A 13,365-nucleotide genomic window follows, 5' to 3' on the forward strand; every position below is an offset into this window, starting at 1 on the left:
AGAGCAGTACTTCTCAAGCTTGGCAACTTTAAGATGTGTGGACTTCAATTCCCAGAATTCCCTAGCCAGCTTGACGTCCACACTTCTTAAAGCCTGAGAAACACTGCTCAAGAGAAAACTAAGAGGAAGGCTGAAACAGCATTTCTGGAAGAGGAACACTGATTAGAATGCAGTATTACACGCTAATTCTCCTGACTGCCAGGAGTTCAATCCTGACTGGTTCAAGGTTGGCTCAGCTTTTCATCCTTCTGAGGTGGGTAAAATGAGGATACAGATTGTTTGGGAGCAATATGCCAACTCTGTAAACCGCTTAGAGAGGGCTGTAAAGCACTGTGAAGCGGTATATAAGCCTAAGTACTACTGCTACCAGTTCAACTCCAAGAACAAGCACAAAATTGAAGTATGTGGTCATTGTGAGAAACAAAACTTTGAGCAATCTGCTTCAGTTGAACTATTTCAACAGAATTTCAATTAAGTCCCACTTAATTAAGTCCAAGGAACACAAAGTTGCATAAATTCAGACTTCGATAATCAAACTAACCCTGAGAGTTGGAGAAATATTCTATGGTGCCTCACTGATGGCACTAGCTATGACCTGTCTTTGCATGCTTCTGGTCTACAGCAGGGCTGTCAAACTCCCAGCCCACGGCTGAATGCGTCACCTGCTGGCCACGCCCATGCCTTGTTTAGCGAAGGGGGGGAAGTCCTGATACGTCATGTGACACCACCATGACACTGTGAGTTTGACACCCCTGGTCCATAGATATGCCTCTCTACTACAATTGCTGAGCAATGCTTTCTATGACCTATTTGTTAATTTTACATTCTGCTTCAATCATGACAATCATTATTTTTCTCTTGGTCCAATTCAAATCCAGGTATAAACCTGGATTGTCTTGATGAATGAACAGCAACACTTGCTTCATTGGTTTCCTGGCTGATATTTAGTTTGTTCTCATATGTTGCTGAATATGACAGAGCTGCTTTTATTTTATTTTTTTCCAAATGAATATTTTGATCTAGGATAGTAGCTATGCACGCCTGGCCTCTCTGCTTTGTAAACCATAGTTTATGCCTCAACATGTTGTATAAACCCATTTATGGTTCAATGAACAAATCAGAATCTTAGCAATGTCTCTGTGAGCTGATGCAATCTTTGGCTATAGAATCCGGATTTAAAACCTTTTTTTAGTGAGAAGAACTTCCAGATCAGGCTACTGTATAACAACAATAACAACATCTGATCTGTCTTCAAGTTTACTGTTAAAAAGAATTTAAATCCTACACCAGTCCAGCCACTTTTTTGCATCTGATGAACCAAGCTGCAATTCACAAAAGTTTATGCCTTTTGCTACAACAGGGCTCTCCTCCTACACAATTAAAAAGTAAACTCTCCTTGAGATTACATTTAATTCCTGATGACTTCACAGACACACTCATGTATGTAAAGAATAAAGTATTTTGATATGGCTTCTTGTGGAATTCTTGGTCTTACTGCCGAGTTTATCTTACAATGCAGGGATCCAAGGATTAACTAAGTCTGACACTGATCGGGTTTTAAAGGTCAGCCAGGGTGCTGCTAACCGTACTTACAGTGGGAAGGGAAGGGTAGGAAAATGGGAAAAAGCCATACAAGTATAATCTGTTCTCTCTCTGACCTGGCTGCTCTTAGAGTGATCAGATGAGAATCAGATGATCCCTCTCTGCCCTGGAAGTTCTCACACCGTCTCACAGGATGCAGATAGCACCCATTTTGCAACTGGCTTGTTTACTGATCATATGTAGTTACAATGATGGGGAAAAAATAAGTTTACAACTAATATTTGCGTTTTTGACCTTGGCCAGTCTGCAAAGCAAAAGAACCTGAACTTTGATCAGAAGTACTTTCATGGTTTTACTTCCTGACCACTTTGCTTAGCAACCAAGTCCCTAGTCCTAATTTTGGCTCCGCCTATATAGAGTTTGGAGCACTCCTATACAGCCTCCACAGCCAATAATTTGAAAGAGCCAAGCAGCTCCTCATTGTCTCCCACTTTCGGAATAAATAAATGCAAGGCTGTCTCCCTTACTGAAAACTACATTTATTATTTATTCCAGAGAAAGAGACTTGTAGTTTTTTTCTGCCTTTGATGCCAGAATAATTTAGCCTATAGTCCTCAAATTTACATTTTTAAAAGTTGTTCTAACTTCAGACAACATATCACCTTGGACTGGATTAGTCTGTAGCCTAACTAAAGCAAATGCAGACATTATTTAATGATTTATATTGCCACCCCTGTAGGCGCACTTTTGAGAGTAGCTTTTAATAATTAAAACTAATTAGAAAACTGCAGTAACATTCTGCTAAAGTAACAAAACATTGAACAGGAAAACATTTAGCAGGCAAGTAAAGTTATCGGATATATTTAACTGATTCAGTAGTTTCCTGGTGGAATAACAATTTTAGAATATTGTAGAAGAGAGCAAAATGTGGGTGGGGGTAGCAAGTGAACTATGGGAAGCAAATGGTGAAATGAATGCCAGTATGACCTGTTCCCATCCTCAAAACAAAATATGCTGTAGCTAGTTCTCACTATATTGCATCTTCTTAAAAGTTTCTTTCCGATAGTCTGAAAATATATGTGATTAACCTTCTGTCAGCCTTTGTACTAATCTGCAGTCAACTCTTTCAATAAGCAAATTCAAAGCTAAAAAGCTTATATGCAGAAGTGACTTATTATACTAGCAACATGGCTTAATGGGGGTTAATTTGGCCAAAATGTGGCTTAATGATATGAACCAGCCATCCTCTTGTCAAATTATACATTTCTGAGAATTCAAAATTATTTCTGATTCCACTGTATGGCCTAAAAGGAGTCAAATTAAATACTAATTGGAGGTATTGCAATACTATTAGCAAAGATCAGCATACAATCATTGAAAAATACAAGTGTGCATATTGACCATGGGGAATAAGGATAGCCTCGCTTTTTAACCAGTTTAGTCTATTTGGAATTTTAAAAATAGTTCTGTGGGCCCTTGTGAAATAGTGGTTGCCAAACAACACACACCACAAAGCACCTGAGTTTAGCCTCTCTCCTACATTAGATGCTTCCTCTACTTTTGTCTATTTTTTAGAATCATAGGGCTGGAAGGGTCCTTGGAGATCATCTAGTCCAAACCCTCTGCTCAAGGCTGGAGAACTTATACCATCTGGGTCAAATGCTTATCCAGGCTATTCTGGAAAATCTCCAGTAATGGGGCACTTTTTGTTTTAATTTACACCAACAGATTTTTAAACAAGGTACTCTCTTGCAGCCATCCATCAAGCTGATGGGGCCTAGAAGTATCCTTGAAAATAAAAGTGGAAGCGGTCAGTTGTCATACACTAATTTTCATTTTTTTTAAATTAAACTAAATTCATTTTAAAAATCTATTGGGACAAAAAGCTTGTGGGGTACTGAAGAGGTATCTAAGTGGACACTGGTACTTTGGGAACTATCCTTAGGATCTTTTCATCAAGAATTAAGAAATCAGTCCATCAGTTATAGCAGCCTCTGTATATGAATGGGCCACCTCGCTAAAGCTGGAGGAGGTTGAGTATATTCGGAATGTGAGCCTTTGCTGGTCCATCTTGAACAAGTCCACAGATAATCAGTTCTAATTTCAGCCTGTGAAGGAGGTGCTATCATGCTAGTGGCAGGTAAAATTGCTGAAAGTTTGGATTACCACAGTGAGGCCTTTTCAATTCTATCCTGTCTCCTTTGGAAATTTTAAACTGAACTATGCTCACTTGTGCTCTCTTTCTCTCTCTCAGGAATTCAGGGAAGGCATTTCCTGAAAACACTTAAGGCGGAATATGCTGCCAATTGCGGCTCTTTTTTTCCTTGGTTACAATGACGTTGACTTTCCTAAGAACAAAAATGCCATTTTCTCAACTCCCTGCCTTTTTCTTTCTGCAAAGAAACATAATTGTCTAATACATAGAAACATGTTTCAAAAACCTTACGTTAACTCAAATTTAGTGTCATATGTGTAAACCAAACAAACTACAGATAATGTGCCCGCACAGAAATTGCAGCACAGACCAGCTAGAAAGTAACCAAATACATCTGGCTAAACTATAGTCACATACTGTGATCAAACATATATAAAGTGCAGCAAAGTATAGTTTGATGGGACATGTGAATTGAGCAGTCAAAATCTCCAAAGTATATGCTAGTTCTCACAACCATATTGGACCCCTTCAGGCCCTCAAAACAGAGGCCTTAAATCTAGGCCCATTATTCCCATTTGTTCCTTATCAGCTCAAGCTTGCTCTATTTTCTTGAATCCTAGTATCTACCTTTTAACTGCATATCAAATAATAAAATTTTAAAAGGAAAAAGTAAATTCCTGAAAAATACATAGCAAAATACTTTCCATGTTAAATATTCATCCCTATACCAAGCTAATGATGATTCCATTAGCTAAGCCAGGGAGTATGCAATGCAGTGCCAGTAGATCAGAAGTGGGTTCTTACTGGTTCGGACTGGTTCAGCCAAGTAGGTAGTAACTCGGCCGACCACATCCCCAAACCGGTTCTATCAGTGGTGCCGTAGGCACCGCCATCTTGTTTTCTGTTTCTGCCCATGTGCAGAAGCAATTTTTTTACTACTGCGTCTGAAGCGTGTCCCTGAGCGAACCGGCAGTAACAGAAGCTGGAACCCACCCATGCAGTAGACCCAACATGTCAGACATTTCCCTTGTTGATGGGACCACCAGACATTAGAGGAATTTACACAAAGAATAACAACAGAAACAATAAATGCTACAAAGTAAAGCATCAGATTATAGCATTATCCTATAAAAAATGTCAGGGTGGTGGTGGTGGTGGTGGAAGTTCACGTTTTACTTTCTAAGCATTCTTAGGAAATAAAAAGTATGGGTAACTCCAAATAAATATTTTGTTTGAAAATGTGCCACTTGGCCAGAAAAAAAAGAAAAGAAAAAATTGTATTGGTTGAAGAGTATTCAGGGAAAGGATTTTATTCTTCTGCTCATACATAGGCACATGTATTATGCTTTCTCAGTTCTCTTCCACACCTCCACTCCAAGGCTGAAAATTGTCATTAGGAAGCTCTGATATTTATCAATTTGCATCTCATGTGAACATGCCTAATTACAGCAGAGTTTTGGAGTATTAATTGTAAAAAATGTCTAAAATTCTGTGTGTGAATGTATGCCTTCTCCATGTTTACTAAATATCTTTAGAAAAACTGCCATTGGGCACAAAGTTTTACTGCATATCAGCTCACCATATACATCAAACATGGTATGTTATAGTAAGGGATATAGCAATATATATCTTAAAAAATAACATTTTATTTGATAAGTCACAACCTGAAAATCCCAACAGAGCTTACTTGGAGAATCTTTGCAAGAGAGCTGATGATGTGTTCGCATTGACGAGAGACAATTCTTTGGCAGTTATCCTCAGTGAATGTGACGCCCATTGCCTTCGGTTAAATGGAGATGGCTCCATTCTGAAATGCAGTAATGCCTATGGGAGAATGAAAATGACAGACTGATTTTTACATGGAAATACTCTCCATCCCACTGTCTTTGAGTAACAGCAACTCTCCACTTCCCCACTTCTTGAACTTCATGCTAGACCCCAACAAGATTCCAATACTTAACTTTCAATTTAATTTTTAAGAAAACATTCTCTCAGAAATATTTGTTTCTGATCCCTTTAGATAAAATAGATTGCAACATCCATAATTTCCAACCAGTATTGCCATGGAAGTTATCAATTTGGGAAAAGTTAATCTAGCTCATTCAAGCTACTCCATGCATCCAATGAAATAAGCTGCACCTCATGAAAACATCCGCTGTGTAATAAAATTGTTAGTCTCAAATATGCTACTAGACTGTCTGAATCCTAGATCACTCTGTAAAACAATGTTTTTATAGTAAAATATGTTAATTCATTAGGTATAAATATTTTAACCACCCACATATCACAGTATGTTAATAGTATATTGTCACTAATATATAATGCCAGTAAGTCTATAATGCCATGATAGAGTGATGATGTGTGGCTTTATGCCATTATTTGGATGACTGGAATACGTGAAGCCAACTCAAAGCAATAGAGGCAGAAAGATTTGTTCAGGAAATTGTCAGCTTACACATCATATAGACAATGCCAATTGTAAAGAAAACACAGTGAGGTACAGAATATACCAGTCTCACAACAAAAGAAGGCTTTTAAAACAACAGATAGTTTCCATATAAAAGCAACAGCACTCCACTGGAAAGTACCAGGAGGTATGAGAAAGCACCTAAGATAAGATTTGTCAAACTTTAGAAGGCTTTAAAATGTAGGCGTACTTCAGAGCTGTCTTAAGACTACCACAGTTGGCATCTTGCCTTTGTTCTTCTGGAACACAAGATTAACCTACCCAGATAGACTTTGAGTTGTACTAAAAGTACTCCAAACCATCACAACCTGTATTAGATGTATAATGAGTTAAACTGAAACAATTTTTTTAAAAAGCCATTAAGGATTTGATATGATTAAAGGGCACTTTAGGAAACAAGGCAATCTCTAGTGGGGTTAACTGGTGAGGTTCAGAGCCCCAGTTTCAAAGTCTTTTTTTATTGTGAAACTTATTACTCTCCAACAAACTTTCAGAAATACCTATCCAATGCTCTATTAAGCCATAAAATATGTACATATATGTTGAAAACCAAGCTAAATGAAAATTATTTAATAATAAATTGAATTCACCATGATTTGCTGGCTGTATTTATACATGCCACCAAATTGTATATACTTTTTTGTGGCTTAACATATTTCCTGAAACTAGCTCTTAGGTAACAATGTGTCACCTAAATGTGTGGCATGAAGCCAGTCAACTATATTTATCCTTGGTTAGGCTAACCATAGCTTAATAGGTTACCATCACCCTTAAACCACAATTGACACAAATGAAGGTTTTGCTCAATAAACAAACTAAGCATAAGCAAACCACAATGTGACTTAGTGTGATGGTTTGAGTCACACAAGAAAGCTATAACATGGTTTTAATTTAGACTTGTAGTTTTTCAACCATATTTATGCTTTAAAATGTTGTGCTAAGTGCCACAAGGATTAAAAAGGGCGAGAAAATTGTAAATCCGCTTGGAGGAATAAAAATGTGATGTAATAAAATAAATAATGCAGGCCTTGTCTTCAGGCAATTGATGAGAAGGCTGTTTTTTCCTGTCCTTACCTTCCTCAGGGATTCCCAGAAAAAAATTACAGAGAGGGACTTTTTGCTTTAAGCATTCCTGTGTAGGAACTTGTAATCAACCAGCATTGCTGTAGCAAATGAGTCCCAGGAAGTAGCTCCAGTTTCAGGTACAGATGCTGAAGTCCAACAAGAGCAAGAGGCAGCACACAGGAAGTTCAGAAACTGGTTCTCCCACTCTGCTTATTGAGGAAAATGACCCAACTGTAGAAACCCTGGAAGAAGTCCTATCCCCCTGGGTGGAGACTGGCAGAAGGAATAGACTGTTCTCCGACATAACAGGAAGAGAAAAATGTGCCAATTATAGAGAATGTGCATTGGCAAATGTAGGAGACCCAGTGAAGCACATTGAAAACAAAATGAACTAATTCATACTCTCTTCAAGAAACTGAAGCTGTTGCTTCTACCGAGAATCCACGAATGGAGAGAAGTCAAAAACTAGGCTGTAGAATGTAAGAACTTTCACCCTTTCAAAAATGGCTAACATGAAAAGGGTGGACTATTCATATAAGAAATCTGAAACGTGCACTATGCAGATTGTTTTCTATACAAAATTTAGAACAGGAAGTTTTTGTTTGTAATTTAAACCCTTTGTACTCCATTATACAACAGCTCTCAGCATCCGCACCCCTCTAAACAAAATTACGTTTTTTAAAGTGTAAATAAAGCGTGCTTGAGTTTTGTCAATCCTTTCAATTTTGGTGGGGTTACTTCCTTCACTGTTTCTTAATCTACTGATCTATATCTTGCACAATCATGAAATCCTCTGAAGTCTGCTACTGGTTCAATGAGTCTACTACCGAGCGTGCGCTTTGTGCACACGTGTGCTTTGTGTGCATGTGCACCTATGGCGCAGTGCTAAAAATGAACATTTTGAAGCTTTCCGAGTCTGCAAAGGTAAGAAGAACAGTGAGAGGGGGATCCACTGTGCCATACGATTTAGAATAGCTAGAAAGCAGGAGATCTGACGATTCTCGCTAATATAAATGTGTCACAGGTGATCGTTGCCCAGCTGATTGTTGGAAATACTGGTTTGCTTGAACCAGTAGCGTTTTTTACTACCAATTCAGATGAACCGGTCCAAACCAGTAGCATGTCATCCCTGATCTTTATACCATTATTAGTTATTTCCATTGGTACACTACCTCAATAATCATATAATAATATATTAATTTTTTTTTGGCACCATCATTTGATTGCTGGTAGGCATAAAGAGTACAAGGGAAATGCTATCCCTCCAAACTGGGGAGATACCTGCAACTTTATATATATACATCAAGTGTGTAAGGTGATCTCTGACTCTGGAAGATTCAAATTCTATTTCAAAGTAAGTTGTGTCACAACATAACCCATTCAATTTGCAAGCCATTCCTGATATACTCGAAACCTAATCCACTTTCCCTTTATTTTGTCTTCCCGAACAGCAGATTGCAGATTGCTTTCAGGAGCTCACTGCAAGCAGCAATGAAATGTGAGCTGCCAGCAGGATGCATGGCAAACACTTTCAGTCTCGCCAATGAAACAGAAAAGCAGAAGAAAAGCAGACTGAAGTTTAGGTCCCACTCCGTAAGGAGTCACACAAGAAGAAATAAAGTTGGCATCCTAAAAGTTGCAGAGAAGATGGAATTTTGGAGTGTCTGCCGTGTCTCAGTAACAGATTTGTAGTTAATGGCAGGGGAGTATTTACAAAATATATCAGGTACAATCTCTGTTGATAGGATTGCTATTTCTTCTCAAGATAATAAAGTATCTTTGATCTTTGAAATGAGACAGGACAACTTGGAAGTGTGTAAAGGTCATCATGTACCTCTTGGAAAGGTGTAAGATACAGTAATTCATATCCAATACAGGAAAGAAGGACTTTCAGAGAGGGTATAGGTGCACTCTGAATGCTTCTATAAGAACATATTTTTCTTACGTTTGGGTGGTAGCTCTGCATTCCCACAGTAGTATGGTTTTGAATTAAGAATGCCCAGACACCATGCAACAAATTGTCACATACTCTTGCCTCCTCAATTCAGATACACATTGTCCAGGAACCCTGAGGCTACCAGGTAAGCCAAGAAAAGGGTTGGCTTCTTTAAGGCAATGACTATTTCTAGAGTAAGCATGCCCACCACCTTTCCAAAGCAATTTTTGCTTTAGATCCGAATAGCTGCACATGTTTTTTTTTCCAAAGGAAAGGATAAGAGCCTGCAATGGTTAAATCATGATTTCTTATTACTGAAGAATTATATGAATTGAGTTCACCTTTACCAGACACTTTCACTTACCAACCCTGATTTAGCAGGTGGGCCATCTGTATAATTTTGCCAATTCATTCAAAAGTGATTTGAGAAGGAAATCTGAGAGAAAATTCTTGCTGTTCTTATCTTTTTCTCCAGTTTTTGGCTTTAGGAGCAATCAGATTTATGGATTCTGTTCCTTTAATGTCCAACCCACAGGTCTAGAAACCCAGTACCAAATTGCATACGTATGACTGAACAAGACCTCCAGAAACCTACTTTTGTAAACAAATTGCTGCAGTTCAACATGTTTGTGAAACATTTTTTTCTAGAACAAAGCTGAGCAGATCCCAGGAAGTGTTTGTTTACCATCACTCTCTTGATCCCTCTTTCCTTACTTGCTATTAAGAGTGCTATTTAATATACACTTTATAAAGGTGAAGTGCCACAGTCACACATTAACTCAAGATTAAAAGTACAAATGTCTTCCTTGCAATGCTAATTTATAGGGCTGAGCGTGCTTCAGAATGATTCAGAAAAAAATACTTCAGTCCTTATGTAAGCATAGCTATTAATTAAGCCAGCCTGCCTTTTTGGGGGTTTCCATAGGAATCTGAAAGAAAGCTACCCTTGCTTTAGGGAATCAATTTGGGTCAATTGTATGGGTTAATGATGCAGTACTTTTCTGCAAGGTCATAAGGAAGCCTGGAAAAAAGCAAACCCAGGTTGCTTTACAACTTGACGACAGGTATTATCGTTCACACAATGGCTGGAGCGGTTTCTTCCAAATAATTTTTGAATCTTGCACAGCCCTACTGATGTATGCATCCTTCTGATTTTAAGAATCTTTTGCCACAACAAATGCAAAACTTTACCAGCTAAGACCAATGTAGATGCCAAGATGAGAAATGATCATTTTTAAATATGGATTTCTGTGGGACATATTTCAATTACTGACTTTCAGATTTAGGTTATATTTTTAATACCACATTCTGCATATGCCACCTAGAGTTTTATATCAAATTCTATTGTGGCCAGCAAAGTCAAAAACTACTAGTACCTATCCTGTTTTCCCCAAAATAAGACCTTCCCGGATAATAAGCCCAATCAGGCTTTTGAGCGCATGCACCAAAATAAGTCCTCTCCTGAAAACAAGCCATCCCCAAAAATATGGCAGCAGCCATGAAGTGATCACACTCACCGCCTCCTGTACCTCAAAAATAAGAAGACCTCCCCGAAAATAAGACCAAGCGATTATTTCAAGGGTCAAAAGAAAATAAGACCCTGCCTTATTTTCGGGAAAACATGGTACTGAGATGTTAACCAGGAATACCATCCCCTTTCCCTAGCTAATATAAATCTGCACCAAAAACAATTCTCATGTTGATTGTAAGGGGAAAATATGTATCCACAAGGACAACACTTTTAATAAAGGTATAGAAATTTTGTAATATTTTAACAGTGCCACAGTTCTTGTACCTTTTCATCAAACAAGTTACTGAAAGGCAAGAATGAACTAATTTTTGACGAAAACGTGCATTTTCATAGATGTTGTTGAAAGGCTGTTCCCCAGAGCTATTTCCATTCCACTAAGCTTAAAAATAATTTTCTGAGCACCATGGGACTTGTCTTCACTACCAAATGATGGCACCCTCCCTTCAACTGATTGACACGGATCAGATCAGAAAGAAATCAGTAGCTGGTGGGAGCCCTCCTCAACTCAGTCCGTCTTTCTTTGATTTTTTGTTACAATGTTATTTGAAAGGAAGTACTCTGGTAATTGTTAGGGACAGTGACAAGCTATTCCTCTCTTTAATTTTATAAGACCAGTGGGTGGAAATGTAACATTAAGAACAGTTTATAAGGTAGAGAGAGGATAAAAAAATCAAAGAGCTGATTGTTTCTGCCAATGGGAAGCTGCTTGCCCCAAAGAGCTAGTGCTGATGCTGGATTGGTGACTGGGTCCACACCAATTTCATTTGAACCACAGCAGCAGCTAATTTATAAAAAGGTAAAGGTTCCCCTTGCACATATGTGCTAGTCGTTCTCAACTCTAGGGGGCGGTGCTCATCTCCGTTTCAAAGCCGAAGAGCCAGCGCAGTCCGAAGACGTCTCCGTTGTCATGTGGCCGGTGTTACTAAATGCCGAAGGTGCACAGAATGCTGTTACCTTCCCATCAAAGGTGGTCCCTCTTTTTCTGCTTGCATTTTTTTACATGCTTTTGAATTGCTAGGTTGGCAGAAGCCGGGAGAAGTAACAGGAGCTCACTCCGTTACGCAGCGCTAGGGATTCGAACCATTCAACTGCCAACCTTTCTGGTGGACAAGCTCAGCGTCTTAGCCACTGAGCCACCACATCCTTTTATAGCTAATTTATAGGTGCAGGCTTTCTTGGCCAACATCAAACGGCTATTCCAATGGTTTGCCAGCAGCTGTGGCTGGCTTCTTCAGAGCTGAAATTGATCTGCTCTCTAGCACACTTCTTGGCAGCTGACTTTCACCTCTGAAGATGCCAACCACAGCTGTTGGCATAACATCAAGTTACCAGATAATTAAGCCACAGACTATTAGTTTGGAAACTGGTCAACATCGGAAGAATCTGAGCTGTTCTGCTGTTACTGAAAATGAAGACATAATGTCTTAAGCGCCATAACAGCCAATCAAAGGGCACATGATTGTTACAGGTGGAGCAGCCATAAGGGTAATATGTATGCTCTCCTGTACAGGAGCAGACCTCCATACCTTTTCATAAAAATAGGGCTGATGAGGCTTTAAAGTCACAATTATTCTTACAGAATAGTATTTGCAAAGCCATCTCAAACTCTTTATCAAGGCACTCCCAAGGATTGGTTCAGGACATTAAGTGTTTTGTGTAGTTAATGTTTACATGGGAACATTCATCCGTAAAGCAAACATTACCTAACTAGGTTGGTTGTACCTTTCACCACTGAAACTGAAACTTCAGAATGGATAGGTTTTATGATCCCAATGTAATTTCGATAAATCCTGATGCCAAGCATGACCAGACGATTCAAAATTTAGTGTTCTTTTTTGAAATCAAGGAGAGAAGGTTTAAGAAACGGATTGCCGGTGTCCTCAGAACTAAACATAAAAGTGAATAGAATGCTTTACTGAAATGCTGTTAGAATAGTCCCCAAATTTTGCCACTTCACTAAATCGAGGCTATTTTAACCAGCTTCTATGGCAAAATTCACTCTTATTTAAAGGGTTAAGAAAACAAGATAATAAAGCATCTCTGCATGAAATTTGGCAAGTTAAGTAACCAATCCTCCCTCCCTCTGAGCCAAGTCCAGTTTTCTCTGTAAAATCATATGCCTGGCAAAAGTTCTTTGCTATTTATTTTAACAAGATCTCCTCTTCAACATCTAAGCCTATAGAACCAAGTACAATGTGTCTGTCCGGCCCCAATAGTGCACTGTAAAAACACCCTTTTCATGCATGCTTGTACTTTTGTCTAAAGAACAAAGATTATAATCTACATGACAAGAATCATTAGTTATTCCACCATTAGTTATTTTTAATGTGTTAATAGATATTACGTCAGATCTGTCATGTTATAGACCGGCAAGAATCCAACCATTTACATGAAATCTAGTAATTTATATACCATATTTTTCGGAGTATAAGATGCACCGGAGTATAAGATGCACCAAGGTTTTGAAGAGGCAAATTGAAAAAAAAAGTAGGTAGGTAGATAGAGGAATAGAGAGGGAGAGAAAGAGAGAGAAATACCGTAGGTATTTAAATAAAGGGAGGGAGAGATAGATAGATTGATAGATAGATAGATAGATAAATATAGAGAGATAGAGAAATACAGTAGGTAGGTAGGGAGAGAGAGTGTGTGTATGTAGGTAGGTAGGTAGA

At 38.5% G+C, this 13,365-nt stretch overlaps 1 protein-coding gene across 3 annotated transcripts in view; it reads right to left on the reverse strand.

The window, feature by feature from the left end:
• The window catches only part of LIMA1 (LIM domain and actin binding 1), a 67,872-nt gene that overhangs the window by 46,946 nt on the left and 7,561 nt on the right, over positions 1–13,365 (reverse strand). For all 3 annotated transcript variants that reach the window (XM_032209274.1, XM_032209275.1, XM_032209273.1), the window contains exon 2: positions 5,385–5,521. In XM_032209274.1, the coding sequence (XP_032065165.1) occupies positions 5,385–5,503 (119 nt within the window). In that variant the 5' untranslated portion in view covers positions 5,504–5,521. The remainder of the gene's footprint in view (positions 1–5,384; positions 5,522–13,365) is intronic.

Source organism: Thamnophis elegans, chromosome 2, assembly GCF_009769535.1.
Source record: "Thamnophis elegans isolate rThaEle1 chromosome 2, rThaEle1.pri, whole genome shotgun sequence".
Taxonomy (NCBI): domain Eukaryota; kingdom Metazoa; phylum Chordata; class Lepidosauria; order Squamata; family Colubridae; genus Thamnophis; species Thamnophis elegans.